The following is a 25,497-nucleotide window of genomic DNA, read 5'->3' as shown; positions in this document are numbered from 1 at the left end:
GGGAGATAGAGGATATCTATTGGGATGCATGACCAGGACCGCAGCTACAACTAGGCAGGACAACGGGGTATTCCATTCTATGGAAAAACTAGGATATCCCATCTCATGAGATTTAAAATTTTGTTGTTGATCCATTTCGCACCAGCTAGCTTTTAGGTCAGGTAAATTATTTGTATTGTATTAAAGTGGGAGGTCATGGGTTTAAATTCTTCAAGTCAAATTTCTTTGGTTCATTTCTTAATCATCTTACTCATTTATTGTTTTTGACTTTGTTGTTATGTTGATCCATTCTTGAACTCACCTTCTAGAAAAGAAAATGATTTCAGTCATTATTTCTGAATCACTTCCCATGATAAAAGACTCATCTCGATTCCCAACTACCCTCTGGAATCTCATTTCGTTGTCAGTTTGACTATCCATAGCAAACACTCATCTCACATACGTAACATCTATGTTTTTAATTTGGATTAACCAAACAAGTTCTTAGTTATATCAAGTTTAAATTTCCAACATACACATCAATCAAAAATCATAACAATAACCAATAATCTGTTTTTGGGAAGTTACAGATTCACTCATTCTTATAATAGGCTTCATCATTTGTATAGGTTAGGCAATGCAGCATCTTCCCTGTTCGTGGCTCCTTCACACATCTTAATTACACATAACACAGACTTCTCCTTAAATCCCTATTCTGTAGGAAGGTCACCATATCTCCAATTCGCTAAATAAAGAACCAAAAAATGAAAAGAAACTCTGCAAGCATCATCCCTAGTAGATTTCAGAAACCTGGATTTTCATGTCTTTTTGATTGGTCAAAAGCAATATTGATTCTCGAAGTTGTTTGTTCCAGTTTAGCCAGTAGGCTCAGGTTGGCATGGTGGTTTAGTCCAGTACAAGGAAATTTGGATTCGAGGAGGACGGAATCCAAACCAAATTTTAGGAGGAAACATCAGAAACATCTGCTGAACCTGAGGTTTTTTTTTAAAAAAAAAATGTTGGATCACCTGTCCATTTGCCTCTGGTCCATTTGATGGTTCCCATGTCTGTTGGTGGCACCAACACCCACATTTTATATATCCATATACCTTGGCTTATAGACAGCCATGGTGGAGGCCCCACGTATCCAATAAAAAACATCTCCAGGATAGGAAAGTTGGTTGTGACAAAACCTTACAAATAAAAATACATTAAAGATTAACCTCCTACTTTGTATTGCATCCAACAAGTTGTGCCAAAGATATCCAACATTACTATGTTCTACAAGGATGATACGTATGCATGCAGATATAAATATACGAGTATATGACAATAATGGTAAAAAATTGCTCATTCTTATCTACATTGTGATAGACTACCATGCCTTTCAATTACTTGTCACTGAACAACAATAACCACATTCCTGTCCTTGCCTAGCTCCTCATCTTCTTCTGTTTTCAGCCTCTCCATCGTATTCAGAGCTCCTCTCCTTCCTATAATTTGGCTAAAGTAAAAACTCTGGTAACATGAGATCAATCATAAGACATTCTACTTCTCTCTCTACATATACCTCCTCTCCCCTCCCACTGCTGCCAGCATCGCTACAAATGCAGAAACCAGATGTGGATAGTGTCAATCATCTTCTAAATTGGATCAGTTAGAAGCCAGAAAAATGACTGTGAACTGGCTGGTGAATTATTTGAAGGTCGGTAGTTGCAGGGCAGGCGCTCTCGTCGGCGATCAAGTTCCTGTTACAAACACTAGATCATGTAATCAGAATTGTTATCTTCATACATGACAAGGAGATCGACAAATTAGATGTGATTTGCAAGAAATATAACAACTAGACATTATAGTCTAAACATATGATGGTAACAAGGATGCCTTGGACTGTAAGATAAAAGCACTTTAGCCAAATCAGACAGGATTGGAGACCAAAGCAAGGGGTTCACTAAGATTAAGTATACGAATTCTGACCTTCAAATTAGGATCACAATACAGAAAAGAAGAAATCATTCATTAATTTTTTAAAAGAATATTTAAGTTATTTTTGTACTAGTCAATCACGAGTAGATTGACACATAATGGACAATGGCCAAACCTAGCACATCAAAGTGAGGGTGGTCCAGTGTTGGATCCTGTGGACCCAAGGGTGAATAGTTCTTTGATGCTAAGGTAGCTTTCAACCTTGTTTCTAGGTGGGGAGGTGATCCTCCATTCTAGGCGTTCAAATGGTGAATTATGTCATAAATCATTATAGGAGGGTAGGTGATGGAACTCAAATTGGAGCAATCATTAGTCCGTGCTTTATAAAGTATGGATATAATTGAGCACCAAAAACAGTGGAACTGTTCATGCAAAATCATAGATTACATGAAGAAACAATGAATTAATTTCTGAAAGAGGTGCATGGTAAGCTTACTCTCGAGGGCGAGAAGCCCATAGGGAACTAAGAGCGCGTAGGCGGCTGTTATACTCTCCAATTGCTAAGAAGCATCTTGCTGCTTGCCGGACCGTCAGAATCCTACGCGTCTGGTGAAGGGTCTGCTGTCTCATATTATCGGCCTGCATAAATCATAAATTTGTTAATTAAGGTTAATTAAAAAAGTTAAGAAGACATGGTACTGAAAAAAATCATGAAAGTAAAACTTTTCCAAGAAATATGAAAGGAAATGCTCTACTATGTAAAAGATGTCCCCCGTTCTTCAGATCAATCAATTCAGACTGATCTCCTAAAGTTCCTAGAAAGAGAACCTATAAGTTTATTAAGTAATCTCTACCATGAGAAGTGTGCAAAGAATTAATTATGGGCAAAGGAGAGAAAAAAAATGATGGCATGAGTTGGATTAAAGTTGTCCTGCTCGTGGCATTTGGACTCTTCCAATCATACATTTGGAAAAGAATCCCCATGATTAGTTCTTTTGATATTTCCAGTTTTATTATTTGGTTCTTTCGATTTTAATGATTGATATGTCCTACTATTTTTAAGGACAATATGGTGGGATCTCTTGCCCACTTTTCTCCACTCAAATTTGTCCAAATAACAAACTTAGACTAAAGGTGAGTATTGCACAGTAAGCAGCCAATATGTCATCCTGGTCATCCAGAGAGAAATTAATGAACCCCAATAGGCCTAGTATTTATTCAAATAAAACGGTCTATAAGCGCGACACATCAGACAATTTGGTCGTATCCAAGGGCAGAGTAGGTTGTCGGGTCCTTTTTATTATTTCTATACATGGAAAGCAACTTCTAAACTTCTAGTAAGAAATCATGTAGCTTTTGATTTTGATGTCTCTCTTGGAAGCACCAAAGGAAAGAGAGCAATCTAGAGAGAGACCGAGAGAGAGAGAAAAACAGAAGAAAGGAGAAAGGAGCAGTATATGTCAGGCCCTACTGAAGGAAAATTTTCAGTTGTTGCAGACCAGTCCCTGCAGCACTATTTCCGTTGTACAAACTACTGTGAAATTTTGACAAAATTTTAGAGAGGCTTAGCAGCGCATAAATTTAAAAGAATCCAACATCAAGAGGAAAGAAAAAAAAAATCCAATTAAAAAATATGATAAGTCAGTTGTCTAGTAAATTCTGTAAATATCATTCTTTTTATTATAAAAAATTGTGGGAAGATTTGCTTAACTATTTGAGGGGTAACTTGCTTCAGAGAAATATATGACCAGATTCATTCAGAAAAAACCAATATCATGAGACATGAAGCAAAATGAGGCTATACAATTTCTGATACAGCTCTTCATCACTCAGACTTGAAGTTCCTTAGAGGCTTACTAGAACTCTAATATATGTTTATCTGTAGTTTCTTATTGTATACTAGCAGAATCTCTCTCTCTCTCTCTCTCTCTGTGTGTGTGTGTGGAAATACTAGCAGACATTTGATGGCATTACATTTATGTTTGACACACAAAGTTTGCTTAGTATCCAAGTTGATGGGAATGCAAGCAAATGACACATTTATATTGGATGGCACGACTGAATTGTGAGGTGGTCTAGTCCAACCTTGACCGCTATTTCACGCTGATCAATGATAGGCAATCAGGATCTGTTCACTCTTTTAATCATTTCTCTTATAGATTTAAAACCTATCTTAACCAGCATCAGTACTTTAATATTTTCCCAGCAACAAGGACTGCATGCCCGTAAAGCTAAAGAGAGCGAGATGGGGAATAAGAGGAGGACCTGCCGGACGAATCCCTCGAGATCGGCAAGTTTCCCGAGTGCAATGGCTATTTGACCCATGTAGTTCCCAACATCGGTGCCTTCACTAAGAGACCCGCTGGCCACCGCATCTCCGAGGGACTGATGGAGCTGCTCGAGGCCCTGTGAGAGGGCCTCTTCCGCCTGTTGGGATGACTGCTGAAGGCTGCAGATCCCCACGAGCTGTTGCTCCGTTAACGGGTCCATTTGAGGTATCAGAATCTGCACAAAGGAAGTAATTAGAATTCAGCAGAAACTTCACATCAGAACACATTCTAGTGAACGATGGGTGTAACTTGAATCTTGATTGGACCTTGAGCAGCTCGGAAGGTCTGAATCCACCCATCCAAAGGAAACACCGCTCGGCCGGAGTAGTCCACATCCCAGTTATAAGGTGGAGGACATCTGATTTGGCAGCAACTCCTTTCACCCGGAAGATCTCGTCATAGTGAGCGAGGCATTCATCCACTATGACTCGGAGGTCGCCATCGGAGAGGTGCGCTTGCAAGCCTTCGCGCAGGTCCGTCATATGCCTGTAGTTCTCATCCAACCATCTACCATATTCCATGTCAAAGACCGCCGCAGCTGTATAAAATATAGTTTTGTATAAGGGTCTAAATACAGAGAGAGAGAGAGAGAGAGACTAATGATTAAACTTTGTTCAATTACTTCAATGATGATAGTATTTAAATCTTAACATTTATCCAAGTGAGAGGGTTTCTGGAATTAAAAAGTAAGTATGAAGAGGAAATGAGGCTGTTACCGGAACTGATATTTCCACCTGCACCACCTCCTCCTAAGAATAGACCCTAAACGCCATCCAGACTTGATGAGATAATTATATTGAAGTACGTACGATATGCATGGAAATGAGCAAAAGAAGAATATATACGTTATCTTCTAGCTCAATGTTACCTGCGATCGCGCTCTCTGGAGATCTTGTTCTAACTGAGTAAGTTTGATTCTGCTGGACTCTAGCTGTTGTATATAAGCCTGTCGAAATGGAAAAGAGGTAGGTGTGAAATAAGCGTTCTCTAGATATCCGGAAGCTCCAATTCAACAATTTCCGCATGAGATCTGCTCTTTAGGAATTAAATCACCTTCTTTCTCAGTCGGCTTTTGCGTGCTGCCTCTCTATTCTGAGCTAAGCGTCTCAAGCTCTGTCATTAATAAAAAGCAGCCAAGTTTTTTAATCTTTTGCATAATCAAAAGCATTTATTTTTTTGTTTCTTTTGGGATATAAATCAAAAAGTTATCTTATAGAGTTGGGCGTTTGAAAAATATTCCACCCCACTGTATAGCAGGAAACAGATGTCGGATGCCCGATGCGCTAACAAAAGTGCTTCATTTTGTTGTAAGACGATATAATCAGCATAGGGTAAATGCATGCATGCATGCATTTGCATGCATGTTAAAAGCACATGCATGTGCATGGATGTTAAAAGCACATGCATGCTTGCAGGCACGCATGTAGATACCTGGCTAACACATACATGGATGCATGCATGCATGCGGACATCCACAGGTACCCCCACAGACGGAGGGAGGGAGGGAGGGAGGGAGGGAGGGGGAGAGAGATTTTCCATCACCTTCGCATCTAATATCTTTCCATCTTTCTCTGCTGTTGAACCAGCCACCCTCCTCTGGCACATGAAATGTATGAGAATGGTTTCAAATATCATGCGATGGGACCAAAGAAGAATAAATTAAAGAGTCAGTGACAAACGATGGAAGAGATTGGAATGTTCACAAATTTCCAGTAGCAAGTGAAACCTTGGTTAGGTGCCAGCAAAAAGAATAATCATCTCTTCTCAATAAATTAAGATACTAAATTGTCAATCTTAGTATTGTTCTACAACTATTCCCATACAAAAACCCACTGGACCGCAATGCCCTTATGGTAGGTAATACAAATTTATACTAATTTTAAATTTATAATAGGCTGATGCGGCAAATTTAAGGTGAAAAAATGGGGAAATATGCCCAGCGAACTACAAGTGGCAAGGAATACACTATAGCAAGCATCATTTTTAGCCAAAAAGACGTTTGTTATGGTGAAAGGCAAATGCAGCCGACCAGCAGCAGCCACACATCTTCAAACAAGGATACAACAGCACTCATAAATAAGTTGTCTGAAGAAAGTCACAAACAGTTAATTTCTTGAAGTTTGTGGAGATTGAACATCCCGACCTAACAAGAAGTTGTTATGTCTCTCCCTGAGATCTACGTTGACCATATACTTTTCCTGAAATGGTTAGTTCTGGTCAAACATCCACATATAAAAAAATGTTGAAAAACAAAAGATCTTGATCTGGGATATGAGATGAGATTAGATTTAAATGCAGCACTAGTTTCTTTATGTCATTTTTGGGGATTTGGTCCTGTAATAATGGAGAGTAGGCAAACATACAAACAGTACATTATCTTGGGTCTTGGGCTGATGATTTGGTGCTGCCGCTTCTGCGCTGGGGGCATCGCCCGCCATCATTCTTTGCTGCTGCTGCTCTGAAGACTGCTCTGAGGAAGCCTTTACGCTCCCTGGGGACTCTGAGTCCGGCTGGGAAATTGTGTTTTGGGCTGATCCTGAATCAGTGCTCTCTGCTGGCTGTGAATTCCCCTGTTGGCACTGAAGAAAGGGGGCATCATAAGGCCTCAATAGGGCAGCAATCAATTCCTTGCTCTCTCTCTCTCTTTCGTTTTTTTTTTTGTTTTTTAGTTCCACTTTCTGCATCAAAGGCGCCCAAGTCAAAAGGCGAGACCATACCTTGGGAGTTTGTTGGAATCTCATTGGCCATGAGGGGAAGATTTCAAGAGTAGGAGGTCTGGTTGTGAAAAAAGCTGCAAGATAGAAAAAGAGAGGAGATGCAGGAGAGCAAATCAAATAAAGTTAAATCAGAAACAGAAAGAAATAAAGACTTAAGCGACAGCGTTCCAAAAGGAACTTATTCCTTTCCCTCTGCTGCAAGGGTGGCAGAGAGCTAGTAATGGAACACTGTAACCAACCGAGGGGGAGAGTAGGTTTGTGTGAATAGTGGGGATCACACCATCCAGCTCTCCTGCCTTGTGTGACCACTGAGGTAGGAAAAGGAAAAACAGTCTTTGTGAGGACCATTTCAGCCCTCTCTCTTATATCTGTGCTGAAGTATAAGAGAGTGCAATTTCAGAGGTGGTTATACTGAGAGAGAGAGAGAGAGAGAGAGAGAGGAGGGAGCTACGTTTCCTGTCTCCATCATTTCTCATGCCAGCAACTCCTTGCATGAGAGCCTCTTCCAACTCCCCAAAATAAGCAGCTCCTTCCTGATCACTGATATTAAAAATAAAAAAGTTCGTGAAATTAGTGGAGAGAGAGATGATTTCTTGTTTGCAAAACAGAAGGCAGAAAGAAAAGAAAACCTGACAATAGATAAGGGTAAAAGTTTATGAAATTGGTGGCACAAGTGCAACTCTTATTGTTGTAATAGCAGAAAAGGAGAAGATAAAAGTAAGACTGAACAAAAAGAACCTACGAAAGGTTAGATTTTGAAGTGATACATAAGAGTGGAGGGAAGAGAAAACCATTGAAGAGATAGACATGCAAGCTAATGGTTCTTGTAAAGTAGGATTAGAGACAACATGGGAAAAACTAAATTTAAAAAAAGGGGACCATATAGGTGCTGGTTAAATAATATGGAGGAACCGAAAGGAGTAGCAGTAGTAGAAGAAGAAGAAGAGTACAAGAAATTGGTGGCAGCAGGAGTGATGCCATGAACTCCATAAGCCACAGGCTGACTTGAAGGTCCAGAATCTGAAAGACCAGTTTCACCAACTCTATGATTTGCCATCCAAGAAGACTTCACCTCCTCACACCATTCTTATCTCTCGCCAACGATGTTCCACATGTGGATCCTTCAACTTCTCCTTCAATTCCAAGCCTTAATCAGACCACGTCCTTCTGCGGTGTACGAAGCAAAAGATAGGAGACAAACGTAGTCTTAAAAGAGAGATCGCTTTGAGAGCTTCAAAATATCTCCTCTATAGAAGAGAAGGAAAAAAATAAGCAATACCCTTGGGGATTCTCAGCTGCAGCTTTTCTGAGCTCGAGAGAGAGAGAGAGTACTCTTAAACCAATATCAGGAGGAGGGGGGTGGGTGGGAGGATCCCATGTTGCCTTGCTTCAAGCATGGCCAAGGGATGGGAGTAGCTACTTATAAAACTGAATCATCTGATGTTGGACCCCTTTTTTGGGGTACCTTGACCATTCCTGGGTTTATCTTTTACTCTTCTGTACTGAAAATTGTGTATTCTTGTCACCTTACCCAGTAATAATTTCCCCTCTGGAATTAATCCATGGTACAGAGATCTTCTTTGTGGCGGTGTCTCAAAAGTGAGGTGAGAGAGAACGAAAATAAATATAAAAAAGCTGGGTCTTTGGCAGGAACCCACTGGAATCAGACTGTACCCCTTCGTTGGCTCTATCTTGCGCTCCCCAGCCATTTTAAAAGTACTCAACGAAGCCAGTACATGATAAGAGACAAGCAACCTCAACCCCGCTCCATCATTAAAAAAGTCTATGAAGTTTTTGTCATGTTCCCTTTTAGGACCACGGGGGTGACTTGAACTTTGACAACTGAGGGCCTTTTGATAAGCACGGCGTTGCCTTCTTTCTGCCCCTCCCATCTCTCAACTAAAGCACTGCAAATAATCATCCGACAAGCTAACCCACTTGGGATTAAATTCTTCCCCTTGAAGTGGATTTGTTTGGTATTTATCTATTTGTTGATGGGTCAACATCCATGCCTTGTCCAAACACCTAAAACCCATTCCACGCCAAGATTCGTCTCCACAGACACAAGCTTAAACAATGGCCTTGCGTATGGCCATGGAAACAGTAATATACTCTCCTATGGCTCCTTACGGCGGCATCCCCTTCCCTCTCCTGAGGATCCCTGTGCCCATATCATGTATATTGTTTGTGTTTTGATTATTAGCTAATTGATGAGGTCCGGGTGGCTCCTTTTTGCCTCTCTTACAAAAAAAAAAAAAAAAAAAAAGCTAATGGATTGATGAGGTCTACGAAATTGGAAAAATACTGCCAGCCTCACTGCTGATTGTATGTATACAATCCCTCGCCTAAGTGAGAGAGGTCCATTTCAGTGCAGAGATGGAAGCTAAATATTTTATGCTGCACCTGTCGCTACTTTTGTAGGTGATAGGCCTCCTCCAATTATTCTTTTTTTAAACCAATCATTGGCCTAAAAAAGCTATAGAATACATACATATATGCCATGGATTAGGTGATCTATAATTTGAGTTGATTCATTATTTAAGCTTTCTGATGCAAAGAACATCGTGCTTCTGGTATGGAAAACTGATGGGAATGCAAGGCTTCCGAAGATTGCTTTATAGTAGTTTATTGGAGAGGTCTCGTCTCGTCTCGTCTTCAGAAATGGCAACCAGGGATCCTTCTGGACCATTTTGTAGTAATTTATATACCATGAACGTCACAATAAATTAATCAATAACACAGTTTTCTTGGGTTGCATCCGCGATTATTGATGTAATGTCATCTGAATTAGAGAGGCACGAACTCCTGCATTCAACTTAGAGATGCATTTGTTATGTCAAAAATAGTATCTGCATCAACTAAAATTCACCAGCATGAATGCGTAGCTCTAAGATGTAGAGCTTCTTAATATATATGCTGTATAATTTAAGCACTGTTTTGAGCATCAGTTCAGAAGGAAACTTGCAAAATCCTCATGCAAATATTCACAGAAATAAATCACTTAAAATAAATCTTGATATGAAAGTTGCCGCATTCGGGCAGAGTAGAAAGCATTATTTTGCTATGTAGAGCATGCATTAATTGCAACCCTGATATGGCAATGCATGTATCAAGTCTTTTCACGTCTCCACTAAGAATATGCAATAGAGAAAGCAGTAATAAAGAAATCCACAGCTGCATGCAAGCATCTTATGCAAAGAATCTGGTAGGTGTTCTTTGTTGTACACATACCAGGCCAGTTATTATACTCGCATACTGGCAATAATGTCATTCCATCTTGCAGGATGGAGGAACTCAAAAGCATACCAAAGAAATCTTATTGTAACAACCAGGAGGGGACTTAAACATCGAACAGCACTGGTAAAATAACACATACATGATGCCATAAGCCACTCCATCTTCAATGCTTAGATGAGTTTAATAACTGTCATCATCATTAAGAGCACCAAGAAGAATTTCCCAGGGCCCCATGGATCCTAATAGCATTGACATGGACCAGACCTGGAAACGTTAGAGTGAATCGGCCCAGCCAACCTCATTGTTGCAGCAGTTAGATGCTTGCAACTCTGCATGACGAGAATAGAGTTCCCTAAGAGTACTTGGTTGTGGCATAACAATCCATATTTATGCAATTAAACGTCCCAATTTCCAGCAGGTGAACAAGCTCTTCAACAAAACAAAGCAGACCAGTGTTTGGGAGATCTTAATTGGATTTAATGTTGCAAAAAAAATGTTATTGAATTAATCTCTGGGAAGAATTTTCTGGTACAATTTTTTGATTTTTTTTTGGGAGAGAAAGAAAGAGAGAGAAAGATGGAAGCCGGCAGGCAGAGGCCGGAGAGCAGCCTCCGGCCCCTGTTTCGAACCATGAAATCAAAGCCACTTACATTAAAACATAAACATTTATGCAGACCTTGTAAGACCAAGAGATGTTTTAAACCTCAGTGACAGAATTTACTGCACTTGCAAATCGAGTATACGGTATACACGACTTAGCAGCTCCATAAGTTTGGTAGAATACAATTCAAAAATCAAACATCAGTCTGTAAGTAGTGCAGAAACTATATGTCATCTTTCCTTTCCATTTTTTATGATCAAATTGTGTACCAAGAAAGGTACAGCCCACAAACCCAGGCCTCCAAAAGGAATAGAATTTTTGAAATGTTATAAATTATATTAAATTCCAGGTAGTAATAAAATGTTCAAGTTAATTAAATACCGAGTATTCAAATCAATTAGACAAATCATCTGAAACTTCAATTTTCACAACAGAGTTGGGGGACTAAAAATCATCTTAAGATTTTTAAAAACAAGAGACTATGATACAAAAAGATATGATTATCATACAAAAAGATAAATAAAATAATAGAAGAAACCAATGACCATATTCAGCTTCCTATAATCACAACGATATACAATACGGGTTTTTCAAGCTTGGAAAGATCACCGTGGATCCATTCAATGCCTAATAACCAGATCTAAACTACATGCAATTTGAATCCATTAAATACCATGGTTACATTGAAATCCAACAATGTCACCGCAACCCCAAAAAAATCAAAAAGGGGAAGGAGAATAACATAAAAATTCATTAAAAATCCAAACAACAGTACTTTCTTATTCAAAGTAAAAGTATTTTCTTCAGCATAAGAAGATACTGAACATGATTGAAAAAAGAAAAGAACAGAAAAGAAAAAAAAGAATTAAAAATTGTGCAACTGGGTCTCATGGAAGAGAATGAGAAAAAATCAGATTTTTCTTAACAACAAACCAAATCTTATGACCCTAACAACATCTATTATATATATCTAAAATAGAGGCTGAGTTTGTGCCAAGCTCTCCATTCGCCATGTGGACACCTATACGATTAATATCATAAATATAATTCCTAATTTTCGATAATAAGTAGGGCTCTTATCTCTACTCTATTTTATTATCTTTTCTATTCTATTACCTATTTCATTATATCTATTTTATATTGTACTTTAAGAATTGTTGGAAAAAAGAAAATAAATTGCACTTTGCACGCCACATGGTTATACGCTAGTATATATCTGAAAGAGAGGCTCAACTTATATAGAAATATAGAATCCTCCATTTACTATATGGATATCGTCTTGATGACAGTTATTAATTATACTGGCTAACTTGAAATTTTATTATGGTATATCCTCCAAAAACATCTTAACATATATTTGTTTTTCTTGTCACTAATATTTACATCACTTTTATGCACAAAATAGACATCAATTTTTCTTGGAATTATGTATAAAATGATCTAATGGTGGATTATAGTTAGAATAGAAATTTTTATGAGAGCTAAGAGCAGGCGGTCGAGTGAAGAGCGCCATCCAAGATGTCGACATTTCGATGAAGCACCCAATGCATTGTACATTAGCATAGGAATTTTATGGGCGCTAGGATTAGGCGGTCAAGTGAAAAGAGGGATCCAAATCTTTCAATTCTCTGGCGAAGCACCAACATATTACATGATGATCGGATCGCAAGAGAGCAACCAACATTGGTTAGCGAGCCTCGGCTAACTTTTTATGTGTACATAGGATAAACTTATCTTTGATCGTGCATCGCACGAGTTATACGCTAGTATATTATTAAAACTAGGGCAATTTCTCATCCAAAACAAAAGAATATTTTTTTCGGCACAAGAAAATTCCAAACAAAACTAGTAAAATAATTAAAGAATAATAAATTGGCAACTGAACAATTGATTTCCATGGAGAATGAGAAAAAGGAATTTTCTCTTCAACAGGTAACAAAATCCAATAGTTCAATCATATACATTGCTAAAACTAGCACATTTTCTTATCAAAGTAAAAGAATAAGTTTGTCGGTATAAGAAAATTCAAAGTTCACTAGTAAAAACTTGGGTAAAAAAAGTATTGTGGTTCAAATCTGGCCAGAGGGTGACCACGCCGGAGGAGTCGAGGGCCGCTGGGCGTCAGGGAAAAGGGGGCAAGGTCCGCCACCTGCGTGCCGGAGTACCTGCACAAAACCTTACCGGTATTTCCGGTGAGGGCCCTCCGACGATCAAGTTAGGAAGGTGTATATTTGGTTGTTCTTCACAGAGAGAGAGAGAGAAAGAGTCCCCCCTTGAGGTTACTTGACGGGGCTATTTATAGTCCTGATGGAGATGCCTAAGTGGGGAGGCATTGTCCGCCTTCATCATGAGGGGGGATGGCTCTTAGTCGAATGATGCACAGCTAGAGCTGGGAGGTGGCGGGCAATGCCCCCCATTCCTGAGAACGGTAAAGTGTTGATAGTCATAGCAGGGCATGGCTGGAGTAGTTATGGAGCCGTCCTTTGACTGTCATGGACCAGCTACTGAAGCGTGGCGTAGTGGCATTGCAATGTACGGCCACGTACGAGGGCGTGGGCACACACATAGTTGCAGCCGTTGGCAAGGCCGAGTACGTCGAGAGGTCGCATCATGCATTCAATGAGGTCGGCCTGATGGGTGGTGTGGTAAGCCCAGCACCTCGGATTCCGAGGTACGCCTGGCGGAGTGCCCCGAGTCAAGGATCGGGGCATATTACTGAAGAGGACGTCCTGGCCTTAGTCGGGTGAGTCGGTGGGTACAGAAGGTCGGGGAAGCTTTCGGCGTAGTCCGAGGTCGGGCTGATTCTAGGCCGGACCGAGGACATGTCTGGTCGGCATTGGTGCTTATTGGGCCAAAATTGGGTGGCCCTTTTGTTGTAAGCCGGACGATCCATTTCGCCCCCCGTCAAAAAGAGAAATTGAGTAACTGGTATGGACAGAGAAGAACAAAAAAAGGATAGGATTTTTTTTTTCAACAGGATATGGAAAGACCAAGAAATGGAGGCAGAAGAAGAAGTTACTCAAAAGAAAGAAGAAGAAAGGGTGAGGAAAGGAGAGGAGAGAATGCGAGTGGAGGCTCTTCATTTCCTTTCTATTTCTTGGGTTCTGGAGCACCATTACACACGTGCGAGATGGCTGGCATGTGCTAAGTGCTAGGGTTTTGTTCAAGCATATAGTAGTTCGAGTTTAAATTAATGACCATTATCTAGACCCCCTTTAAATTATAAGTTGTTTCCTTATTTTAATAAGATTTTTTTGCATGAATTTCCTTCTAAAAATTTAAATTTGCATGACTACTCTCTTAAAACCTATATTTATTTCTATACCCTCATAAAACACTAATTTTGCACAAATTCCCCTAATATAATGGTTCTTCTAACATCATTAATAAAAACCATATTTATTCTAATTAAAAATAAAATAAAATTTTGAAATTACTTTTTTATTCCCTATTGTGATCACCTTATAAATGTTTTTTTTGCATATCTACCCATTAAGGATATTTTAGTCATTTTAATTTGAAACCATTAATTTTTTAGACATTAGATAGCGTAGGTACATTTGCAAAAACAAGGATTAAAAAAAAAAGTCAAAATAGCAAAACAAGTATTTTACGAGGGTATACATGCAAATATCACGTTCGGAAGGGTATTCATGCAAAATTCGATATTTAGGAGGGTATTCATGAAAAAAATCCTTTTAATAACATATGCATAATAGGAATATTTATTGTCATATGAACAAAAATAATATTTTTAAATTCAAATATGCATGCTAAGGGCAAACACAATAAATTTTTATTTCTTAAACAGTTATTTGAACAAAATATCATTTTTTGGTTTAATTATAAAGAATAAGATCCATCAATTATTGGTTTCATGAACCAATCCAACATAAATTGGGGATTTCAACAACTCTGCAGGATTTTTAAATTATTAACTCTGAGGATAGAGGGCCAATTAATGTTGATCAGGCTTTAGACCTGCACATTAGACTCCTCCACAACCAATCCTCTTTGAAGAAGCCACCAGTGGGCTCTCCATTCTCGGATTTATCCATTTGAAGCATGCAATAGTCTATCCCTTGCATCCTGAGTTATGCCATATAGCTAGAGCTCGCCAATCCAGTATCATAGACATCCCAGTGTGGAAACTCACTCAAAATGGCTTGTTCACTGTTGGTTCCTTCTACAACTTCCTTTTAACTCTAGCAGATTGAGATGTGCCTACTACTACTACTACTTCTTCTTCTTCTTCTTCTTCTTCTTTTGGCTGAAACAGACATATTATACAATACGGGTACGAATACACCCAGTAGAATCGGCAAACAAAAGGTTCCGAAATACACCAGGCATCTTATCCTTTTCAACTCATAGGGCGCCTCCTGAGTGATGTGCCTACTTCAAATTCATTTGGAAGGCTACAACTTGGGAGAAAGTAAAACTGTTCTTATGGTTAGCCACCAGAAACAAACTGCACATAGGGGAGATTCTCATAAACAAAGATTGGAATATTAGTTCAGGCTCCGCATTGTGCAATGCGAGAGTAGAATCAATCAACCACTTGTTCTTCAGATGCTCCTTTGCCAAGAGCCTGTGGACCACCAACAAGTTGCAGGTAAAATTAAGAGGACAACCATCATCATTCTAGGATCTCTGGAGAGGATGGTAAAGTAGCATTCTTGGTTCATCCAAACTACTGTTATATGCTCTCCTCTCTGCATTTTTTTTTTATTGTTGTCAACTGTATCCCCTGAATCATGTATCCCCTGCTCCTTTTGCTCACACTTTGTACATTTCTGTAACCTTTCGTTCTGAGTAAAAAAGGGGTAGTAGCTGTTTGCTGCATCCTATTTCCATCAAAAAAAGATGGCATGAGATGTTGAACAAGATATTTGCTTAACCAGTGAAAAAATACTTAACCATACCCAAATGGCTATCCATCATACAATGTCTATAATAGATATTTGCTTGTTATAAATTATAAATTATCATATGTAAGTTGATCTCATAGAGTTAGGCATGATCAGTGGCATTATGCATCGAAGGAACATCTTAATTATGATAAATCATCATAATTTCCCTGCTTAGTTATAATCAATTTTCACTTATATATAATAGGTATTTGCATACCACCACCCTTATCCTACCAAATAAAAATATAAAATTTTTAAAAGTTCTATTGGATGCAGGCATGCAACTTCTTAAACAAACCTGGTACGTGCTATGAGGGCCATTTATGCAATTTTTGTATCCACCTATGTGTTGCGGGTGGGCGACATAGTTATGGTTTGACAGCTTTAGAGGCAGAGCTCAGAGCAGCATAAAAAGGCATATCTTATGTTTGGAGGAGACTGGAGACGGAGCGCATCATCATTGAGGGAGATTCGGCCACGGTGATCGATTGGATATAAGAGGAGGTGAGTAGGATGGACGGACACTCTCTTATTGACGACATACGACCGATGGTGCTAGATTGCATGGAGTTTTAGGTGGCACAAGTGTATAGAGAGGCGAACAGGGCTGTTGACTGGATCGCCTCTTATGTAGCGTAGCACACCGGGAAGGTCCTCTGGACGCATCAGAAGACTCCTCCTCCACAGTTATATCATCTTGTAGCTCTTGACTATACTAGTTGCATCTACATCAGAGTAGGATGAGCAACCATCATATCAAAAATAAAAAATAAAAATAATAATAATAATAATGTTGTGAACCCATCGTTGATCGGACGGCTACTGTAACTCACGGGTACAATATGGGACACTCCCTCAGTCCCTTGCTCTCTGTAGTGCTCGCAGGCTGGTAGGCTGCGACCGCGACGGAAGTCGGTGGGGTTTTACGGCCCAACAACCAACCCTCGCTGATAAGGGCTCGCCGATCTCCGCCTCTCCTCCCTCTTCCCCCGTTCCCTTCTTTTCCCCTTTGGCTCCCCCACGAAAAGAAGTCTCGTCCTCTCTCTGTGGAGGTCTCTACTTCTTTCCCTCTTAATTGCGTCCGTTTTAGCTTGTCTCTGGAATTATCTTTGGATTTCGCGTTGTTTTCCATGGATTCTCTCCCATTTCTCAGCTTTCTTCTCAAAATTTCTTGTTGATGGTTTTTTGGTATAATTTCTGTTTTTTTTTCGAAAAATTACCTGGTTCTGTGAATAGGTCTGGAGATATAGAGCGCATTTTTGGCATTGAACGTGAATTGGAGGTGCAAATTCCAAGGTATTTTTAGTGTTTTTTTTTTTTTAACGATCTGATTCTATGATTTTTATGCTCTCATCTGTTAATATAGCTTTTTCCTGACTCTAATTATAGTTACTATTTTTGATTCTTTTGCTCCAAAACACTTGGTCTTAGAGGGGCGGTCTCAGATGGAATTGCAAACTTATGGAATTGTAGGTCTTTGAAACTCCTGGCTGCAAATAAATTCATACCAATCACCGGGGATTCAGTTTGTTGCGAAAATGGCAACACAAGTAGCATACTTTACGCCATTTAGTCGACAATGTTCGGTTGGAACTCTACGGAGTCCTGGAGGAAGAATTTTAGCTGAGGGTTGGACCGGTAGAAATAGCTCATTCAAAATGCTTAGCAAAGAGAATGGCCTGTTGGAAATGGGGCAGAGTGTTGTTTCTTGCGCTTCTCGTGTTCGGTGTTCTGCTAACTCTCACAGCATCAGCTCATTTCACAGTAAAGATCCTTTCTTGAATCTCCACCCTGAGGTTTCCTTGCTGCAAGGAGACAAGAATGACACAGTTATCGATCCGAGGAAAGAGAATGTGGGTGGTAGTGTTGTGGAGAGCTTAAGAGGCTCATCTGTTCCAAATGATTATAATGAGGCAAAGATCAAGGTCATTGGCATTGGCGGCGGGGGTTCCAATGCTGTGAATAGGATGATTGAGAGTGACATGAAGGGTGTGGAGTTTTGGATTGTTAACACGGATGTTCAAGCGATGAGGATGTCACCTGTCTTTCCTGAGCATCGCTTGCAAATTGGCCAGGAGCTGACCAGAGGGCTTGGTGCTGGTGGGAACCCAGATATTGGTATGAATGCTGCAGAGGAAAGCAAGGAGTCGATACAGGAGGCAGTTTACGGTGCTGATATGGTCTTTGTGACGGTAATTAGATCATGTTGTTTAGGATATTGTTTTTATTCATAAAGCACAGTTGTTTCCTCATTGAGTTTGTTTATGTTAAAATTCTGATTGTCATCATCATTGAATTTCTAGGATCTCATGCATTACACCCTTGGCTATTTTTTGTTGAGGTCAAGAGGAATGATGATGATGCTTTAACTGAAGCATCTGGTGCCTGTTTTCTTTAAAGAGCTGTTATTCATGTTTGAAAACAATGTTTACTGCTCGTAGTTTCCCCGCATAATGCACAATCGCATTGTTGTTTGTTTCTTTTATTTTTTTTGTAAACCTAAGCACAAACACTATAGATTACTACTATTTATGTAGTGATTAAACATTAATTTGACATGCATAGATAATTTTTATGCATGTTCACAAACACATCTGCTATGTCCATCTTTATATGCAGAATTTTTAAGGTTAAGTATAAAGTGAAACCGGTTAAGTATCAAATTATTAATAAAAAGAAAAAAAAGAAAAAAAAGGAATGTTATATAACAAAGCTGAAGTTTTCTTGTATGCATGTGCTTTGTGAGATTTCCCTTAAGATTGTTATAAACTTACTAATCTGTGGCGATATTCTTTGCTAAGACATTCCTTTCAGAGAGGGAACCAAAGGGGTAACAAAGAGAGTTTTTTTCACGGTGTCGGTTGGTGTTAGTCACCGAGTTAAGCATGATCTGCTATTGTACTGAAATTAATCTTTCTATAGAGTTTTGTTTCAAAGCATATTGTTTTGTGTTTATTCGTTTTTCTTCTTTTCTGTTCTCCAACTTATTACATTTTTCTTTTAAGCATGATCTGCTATTGTTCTGAATTTAATCTTTCTACTAGAGTTTTGTTTCAAAGCAAATTGTTTTGTGTTTCTGCTCTTCTTTCATCTTTTCTGTTCTCCAACTTATTACATTTTCCTTTTTTATCAGTTTGAGCTTCTTTTATCATTGAGATACTAACATCACTAGTAATTTGAAAAAAAGCGAGCTTATTTCTCTTCATTACAGTTAGTAAAGCCATCTCCCTAAATGTACGAATTCACAATTTTGTTTTCATGAGATTGTAAGATGAAACTCTATTTTCAGGCTGGCATGGGTGGGGGAACTGGAACTGGTGGTGCCCCTGTAATTGCTGGGCTTACGAAATCAATGGGCATCTTAACTGTGGGCATTGTCACAATCCCATTCTCCTTTGAAGGACGAAGACGGGCAGTTCAGGCACAGGAAGGAATTTCGGCTTTAAGAGAAAATGTTGATACACTTATTGTCATCCCAAATGACAAGCTGTTGACGGCTGTCTCTCCAAATACTCCTGTGACAGAAGCATTTAACTTGGCTGATGATATACTTCGACAAGGTGTTCGTGGGATATCTGATATAATCACGGTATATGTGCAACCATCCTTTTATACAATTCACTGACTTATCTAGTTCTTTTTTTTTTCATGCATAAGCAACACTGGATCTGTAAGCAATTTTAGGCACTGGAAGTTAGGGCTTAGGGGTTGGCTGCAGTTTTTCTCCAAAAATCTGCAACTGGAAATATCTGAGAGAAAGGATTATGATGAAGGTGTAATATCTGCTTGACTTTTTGGTTGCTAGGGTAGTGAATAAGATAAGGTGGGATTCTAGGGTTGAAAGAAACTTGGTTTAAGGATGATTTACAATTGAGCTTGAATAAACCCCATATGAAACTCAGTATTGGTTTTCTACTGAGCAGTAGACTCCAGTTTCTTGGCTGCATCGGTTTGCCAGCAAAAGTGAAAGTATAATGCCCTCACACCACCTTAGTGAGAATAAATGCAAAAGTATCAATAGATCAATTCACATACCCACCTTCAAGATGGAAGTGATGCCAATTATCCATTGATGCAACTCATCAATTTTCATTGGTCATTATTGATGAATTGTAGCCAAAAGCAATTCTACCATCTTCCTTGACCCAAAATATGAGTAAGTTTTATCAGCAATGTGGCTCCAAGATGGGCTCTACTTTCAGCCTTATTCAAATTGGTTATTACTAAACGTTAATAATGATGGAATTAGATTGTTTATGGTATTCGTTTCTAACATCTTTTGACTTCTTTTCTGGACATCTATTTCTTGCACGGAGAAATCTACTGTGCTAATAGAAACTACATATGTTTGCTGGATGGACCTTTGAGCTAACATACGGGGATCTAATCAGTGAGATATGTTAATCGCAGATTCCAGGTTTGGTTAATGTTGACTTTGCTGATGTGCGAGCCATTATGGAAAATGCAGGTTCATCTTTAATGGGCATAGGAACTGCAACAGGTAATTCAAAGAATCAAAAGTTTGTATAGATATGATTTCCATGATTGTGTTGAAGCTTGGAAAAAATGCCCCTCAGTTTCTGCTATGTTGTTCAGTTTATATTTGCACATTTGCATTTATTGAAGTTTGTTGCTTCCTTGTTAGAAAATTCTTAATCGTACTTAAATGCTATACAGGAACTTGTGGACGTAATTGTTATAGCCTTAGTTCATCTGAAAAGTTAAATAGGTTGAGCGACACCTTGAAGGGTACTGTAATTGCTATTGTAGAATGACTTACTTTGTGGAAATGGAACGTGTATGGCTTATCATACAGCTTTTTTTGGGTATCCTGATGATAATGGGAACTGGGAGATGGGGTTTCATCCTTAACTTTAGCTCTTGCCTTGGGAATACCCAGCCACACAGACTCTTTAAGAATTTATGTTGATGAAATGCTGTCCATTTTATATGTTCTGAAGCTGAGTATCTTATACTGTTACTGCTTGCTTTTGTTTTAGAGACATCATGGAGAGGAGGTTGCTAGGAGCATGGGTAGAGTGGGTTTTTCTTAGCAGGAATTACATACGCTTCACGTCTTTAGGATGCCTTTTTAATGGGAGACTGTGCTATCCAGATCCCAGTAAGATCTAGTCATAGCTGGTTTTAGGATCAGAAACAAAAGACTCAAGCTTGGTAAATTATATCTATACATTCTAGCAGCTTGCATATAATTCTGGGTGCAAGAAAATCTTATAGATGTTTTCTTCTATTATTCTGCTTCTTTGGAAGAGTAGATCTATGATGGATGAGTATTTGCTCTTAGCTAAACAAACTATATTGTAAAATATATACAATCTGTCAAATTATATTATGCATAATTTAACATTACTTTGCAGGCAAGACGAGGGCAAGAGATGCTGCTTTAAATGCTATTCAGTCCCCTTTACTAGATATCGGTATTGAAAGGGCTACTGGAATTGTTTGGAATATCACTGGAGGAAGTGATTTAACATTATACGAGGTAGGCTCCATCTCCTGCTTATTTCCCATTAACTTCCTCAACTACTTGTAGTTTGTAAGGAGTTCCATTTACTGCCCTGTAATGTGTAAAGTAGGTTATCCAGCCCCAACATTGAGGATGGATGTACTGGTCTCAGTTGATATCAAGGCATGCACCTTAGGAGTCCAAAAAACCATCTGAAAATGTTGTATTGGAAAAAACACTGCCTGGTTTCTGATTTTGCAGTAGTATCCTTAAGAGACTACTGTAGTTACATAACTTGCTGTGGTTTACCTTCTCCATCTCCAATATCTCCATCCTTCTCTCACCATGTGTATCTTATTGTTGTTTCCCCATTATTACCTAAAGAAAGGAGTTTCTGAAGTTTATGGAACAATATATGTTCTTCCAATTATTGTATCCTCCACAGACAAACAATTGATCACCATATTGCTTATAGGTTTAGATATGTGTGAGCTTATTGCTCATGATGACTTGGGGATGTGTTAATCTGTTCAGCCCTCAGTTGTTCCCTTCCTTTGGTGTTCACCTGGTTAATGATCTGCAGGTAAATGCCGCAGCAGAAGTAATTTATGACCTCGTCGATCCAAGTGCAAATTTAATATTTGGGGCAGTGATAGATCAGTCACTCGGTGGTCAAGTAAGTTGGGATTTTACGATTTAAAATGGCATAGTTGTACTGCATTATTTTTTTGTGCAATCACAATTTTGGGGCTGTCTTTTAATATTCATCTATTATCAGATTAACCGAAAGATTTGTATGTGTTGAACTTGTGCTACTCTTAGATCCCTACCTGACTGAATATGCATTTTTTCAGTTAGGTGCTAAATAATAATTTTGGATAAAATATTGAGTAAATTATATTGTTCTTTAAATACTTTTACTTGAAATCAGTTGTAGAGATCATATACTAGATACATCTGATGTCTATAATATTCTATGCATACATCACTACCAATGGATTACATTCAGGGAAAAAACAAATGTGATGAACCACTATGCTTACCTTTATGATTCAGTATGATCATCAAGGACAAAGGGCCACCCAAAAAACTTGCTGGCAAATATAGTCAAATTTTCAAGAGAGTGTTATGATGATAATTTGTTGATTAATTTGCATTCAGGTGAGCATAACTCTGATTGCCACTGGATTCAAACGCCAGGATGAACCAGAAGGGCAAACTTTGCAAGTATATCACTCATTCTTGTCATCCTATATTTTCGTTTTGTTTTGATCCTCTTCTTTTTCTGATACATCTTGTGTATGTAACCAAAAAGGGTTCCCAACTGGGTCATGGAGATAGCCTGGGGATCAACCGACGCCCAACCTCTTACGTCACTGAAGGCAATATGGTGGAGATCCCAGAGTTTCTAAGGAAGAAAGGACGCTCCCGTTATCCAAGAGCTTGACAGGCGACGTTTTGTAATATACTATATCTTTGTCGCAGTTTTCCGAAATTGCTTCTCAGCGTTATGCCAAAGTCCCTGACCTTCAATGAAAGTAACAAATCATGTAAATCAGAGTATTTTTTCTTTAATTCCACAATTTTTTCTTTTCTCATATCTAATTTAAGTAGAAAGTCCCTGATCCGACGGTCAATATCGTGAAAAAAAAATCAATCATTCCTCTCGGGCAAAAGATACAACCCCAGGCGAAAGCAGATGATCCATCTAAATCATATCCAAGGAATCGGATTGATTGATTTCAATTGATGTGAGGTGTTCACCGTAATTCCTTGCTTGGTTTCTCTTGAGATATACTAATTCTACTTTGCTTTAAAAGTTCTCTTTTTTTATCTTTGATCAAGACTTATGGAGAAAGGAATGAATAGTGAGGAAGATTTGTAAATCTGACATGAAATTAGCGTAATTTTTACGATTACTGAGAAAAAGGTACATAATCACTGGAATGCTTTTTTTTTCTTATTGGGATTGATCAAACTAAAGTTCTCTCTCAAAGGGTTGGTAAACTGATTCTCCGATAACTAATATTCCGCTTGTTAACTTAATTAGTGACAGAATTTTAGAAATAATGTGCAAGATTGTCCAAGTGGAAGTAAAAAAAATAATACAAAATATATACGTTTATATACGTTTTTTCTTTCTCTTTGCGGGTACCTTTTTTATTTTTTGTGAGTTTGTCATATTGCTGGTCATCCTCTACGGACCATACCAAATTATATATTGTGGTTTCAGTTTAAGCCTAAATAAACAAAAACCTCATGGTTTAAGTAGATACGAATATAGAGATGAATCTTTTGATAAATTACATGCCCATCATTAAAAATATCTCATCGTCCTATTACCATTGTTCATGTAATGTGCTATGATGATCTAATTTATTATAATCTTTATCAACCATCTTAATAAAGCCTAAAAAAGAAAAAGAATGGCAATCCAGTTCAGCGTTATCGTTTGCGCGAATTTTGAATTGAGCGAACACAGAGAAGATGAGAAAGAAAAAGCCTAGCTAGCACAGCTTCAAGTGAAAGATGGAAAGCTTTGATTTTTTTTTTTTTTTTTTTTTCTGTATTCACTTTTTTGCTGTAAAGTTGTAGAGATATAATAAACCTATATATTAGTCATTAGGAGTAGATTATAAGCGAAGAGAGAGAACGTAAGCGTTATAACTGAGATTAATTTACCTGGCCCATGTCCTGCCAAGCCATCATATTTCATTGGTCAACATCTCACCTATGAGAGAATCCATGTGAACTTTAAGCGTGATTAAAGCTGGCCACCCAAAATATCCAATCAAATTATCCCATTTCGTTGGCCCAAAGGAGCACCAACCTCACGGTATGAATTCCCACTCGCTTCTCATGTGGAGGCGGCCTCACAACCTCCTAACATGAACACGTACCGCTTCCACACACCATATGAACCAAAGTTCCAACGTGTCCGCTCGGCCCCCACCCACTCTCTCTTCGTTCCCATTCCTTGCACCACTAGTTCTTTTCTCCTCTCTTGCGATCTTTTTAGCTCCAACAACTCTCCCTTTGACACCATAAGATCAAGGAGATGAGAAAGAGAACAAGGAGAGAGGAGGAGGAGGAGCCCTTCTCATTTACCAAAGGAGACAGCATGCTTCACACGAGCTGCATGGAGAACCCCGAGGAGAAAACTCGAGTATCAGATTCCCATGAGGACCCGCTTCCACCCTCTGAGAGCCTTCAAGTGAAGAATTCGGAGGAACTCGTTGCCCCCGATATATCTTCGAAGAATGGTGTTAAAGGAAAGATAGAGTGCTACAATAATCCTGAGAGCTCGCAGTCGGAGATCCCGACGGAGGCGAGCTCTAAGGGACCTTCGGTTGAAGACTGCGGGCGAGAGAAGCTCAAGAGGCACAGGATGGAGATGGCAGGCCGGGTTTGGATACCGGAGAAATGGGGGCAGGAGAGCTTGCTGAAGGATTGGGCAGACTGTGCAGCCTTTGATAGATCTCTCGTCCCCAAGGGATTGACGTTGGCTCGAGAGGCTTTGATGGACGAACGCCGACGGGTGAATTCCGGCCAGCTGCGGATAGAGAACCAATGCTGAATATGTTAGTCTTGAAGGTCATCTTGTGGGCTGGCTCTCATTAATTTGCTTTCCTTTTAATTTGTTATCATGAGATTATTTCTTCCTTTTGTTAATATAAACAAAGACACAAGGTCAATATGAAGAGATAACCTGCCTATCTCCATCTTGTTTGATAAAGCCGCATGTGTTAATCTTGTCGATCACAGTTTATGCATAGATGAGCTGCAAGTTCTCTACATTCTATTCATAATTAACCAGGCATGCATGCTTTTTGGTCTGAGTTTAATTCATTTTCCAGCAACAGCATTTTCTTTTTTTTTTGAGTAAGACTTGGTGACAACAAATTCAAACTGCCTTTTTGTTTAATATCATCAAAAGATCAATATTGTTTTATTCATATTTAGATGTTGGTATATGGTTTATGTTGAGATGGTTTTTTTTTTTTTGACCATGTGTTGGGCACCCTGGCCGGTTTTACTCATACCCTTCCCACCTGTGGGCCCGGCTCGGTTACCTCTCTGGGCTCCGGCACGAATATCATATGTGAGTAGGTCACATCTGGCACCACCGAGGTTACCAGCAGAGCGATACGCCCTTCCAGACCCCGTATCCAAGCAGGGAGTATCCGGTCTCCACAATTTAATCGACGCTCGTGCGTTTCGAACTCGGAACTACTTGGTTGGAAGTAAGGCCACGCTCCCACTGGGACCCTCCCCACCTGTGGGCCCGGCTCGGTTACCTCTCTGGGCTCTGGCACGAATATCATAT

The 25,497-nt window shown here is 39.1% G+C and overlaps 3 protein-coding genes across 8 annotated transcripts; 2 read left to right on the top strand and 1 right to left on the bottom strand.

Moving 5' to 3' along the window:
* Nucleotides 1-1,186: 1,186 nt before the first annotated feature.
* On the bottom strand, nt 1,187-8,471 carry LOC103705788 (transcription factor TGAL5-like). Of its 5 annotated transcripts, XR_003385517.2 has the most exons (14): nt 8,232-8,471; nt 7,903-8,119; nt 7,404-7,492; nt 6,953-7,026; nt 6,599-6,814; nt 5,778-5,831; nt 5,289-5,348; nt 5,104-5,181; nt 4,952-4,997; nt 4,502-4,773; nt 4,171-4,410; nt 2,402-2,544; nt 1,550-1,739; nt 1,187-1,472 (listed from the first exon to the last, which is right to left on the bottom strand). XR_003385517.2 is itself a non-coding variant. In XM_017842451.3 (13 exons), the coding sequence occupies exons 2-13, from the start codon at nt 8,007-8,009 to the stop codon at nt 1,637-1,639; spliced, it is 1,482 nt and encodes a 493-aa protein (XP_017697940.1). In that variant the 5' UTR covers nt 8,010-8,119; nt 8,232-8,471; the 3' UTR covers nt 1,187-1,636. The 5 variants fall into 5 exon arrangements, 4 of the variants coding, with proteins under 4 accessions (XP_017697940.1, XP_026660152.1, XP_026660147.1 ...); XM_017842451.3 differs by having other exon boundaries at nt 1,187-1,739; XM_026804351.2 differs by having other exon boundaries at nt 1,187-1,739; nt 8,025-8,119; nt 8,232-8,470.
* Nucleotides 8,472-16,567: 8,096 nt separating this feature from the next.
* On the top strand, nt 16,568-22,770 carry LOC103705777 (cell division protein FtsZ homolog 2-2, chloroplastic-like). 2 transcript variants are annotated; one of them, XM_008789638.4, is made up of 9 exons: nt 16,568-16,755; nt 16,940-16,999; nt 17,135-17,895; nt 18,993-19,292; nt 20,114-20,204; nt 21,082-21,206; nt 21,754-21,846; nt 22,332-22,397; nt 22,486-22,770. In XM_008789638.4, the coding sequence occupies exons 3-9, from the start codon at nt 17,242-17,244 to the stop codon at nt 22,615-22,617; spliced, it is 1,461 nt and encodes a 486-aa protein (XP_008787860.1). In that variant the 5' UTR covers nt 16,568-16,755; nt 16,940-16,999; nt 17,135-17,241; the 3' UTR covers nt 22,618-22,770. The 2 variants fall into 2 exon arrangements, with proteins under 2 accessions (XP_008787860.1, XP_008787852.1); XM_008789630.4 differs by having other exon boundaries at nt 17,128-17,895.
* A 1,333-nt stretch (nt 22,771-24,103) lies between these two features.
* On the top strand, nt 24,104-25,009 carry LOC103705767. Its single transcript, XM_008789621.4, has one exon. The coding sequence runs from the start codon at nt 24,229-24,231 to the stop codon at nt 24,745-24,747; it is 519 nt and encodes a 172-aa protein (XP_008787843.2). The 5' UTR covers nt 24,104-24,228; the 3' UTR covers nt 24,748-25,009.
* Nucleotides 25,010-25,497: the final 488 nt, after the last annotated feature.

Source organism: Phoenix dactylifera, chromosome 14 (genome assembly GCF_009389715.1).
Source record: "Phoenix dactylifera cultivar Barhee BC4 chromosome 14, palm_55x_up_171113_PBpolish2nd_filt_p, whole genome shotgun sequence".
Lineage (NCBI taxonomy): Eukaryota > Viridiplantae > Streptophyta > Magnoliopsida > Arecales > Arecaceae > Phoenix > Phoenix dactylifera.
Note: the sequence above shows the minus strand (reverse complement) of the source record. Positions and strands in the feature narration are given on the sequence as shown.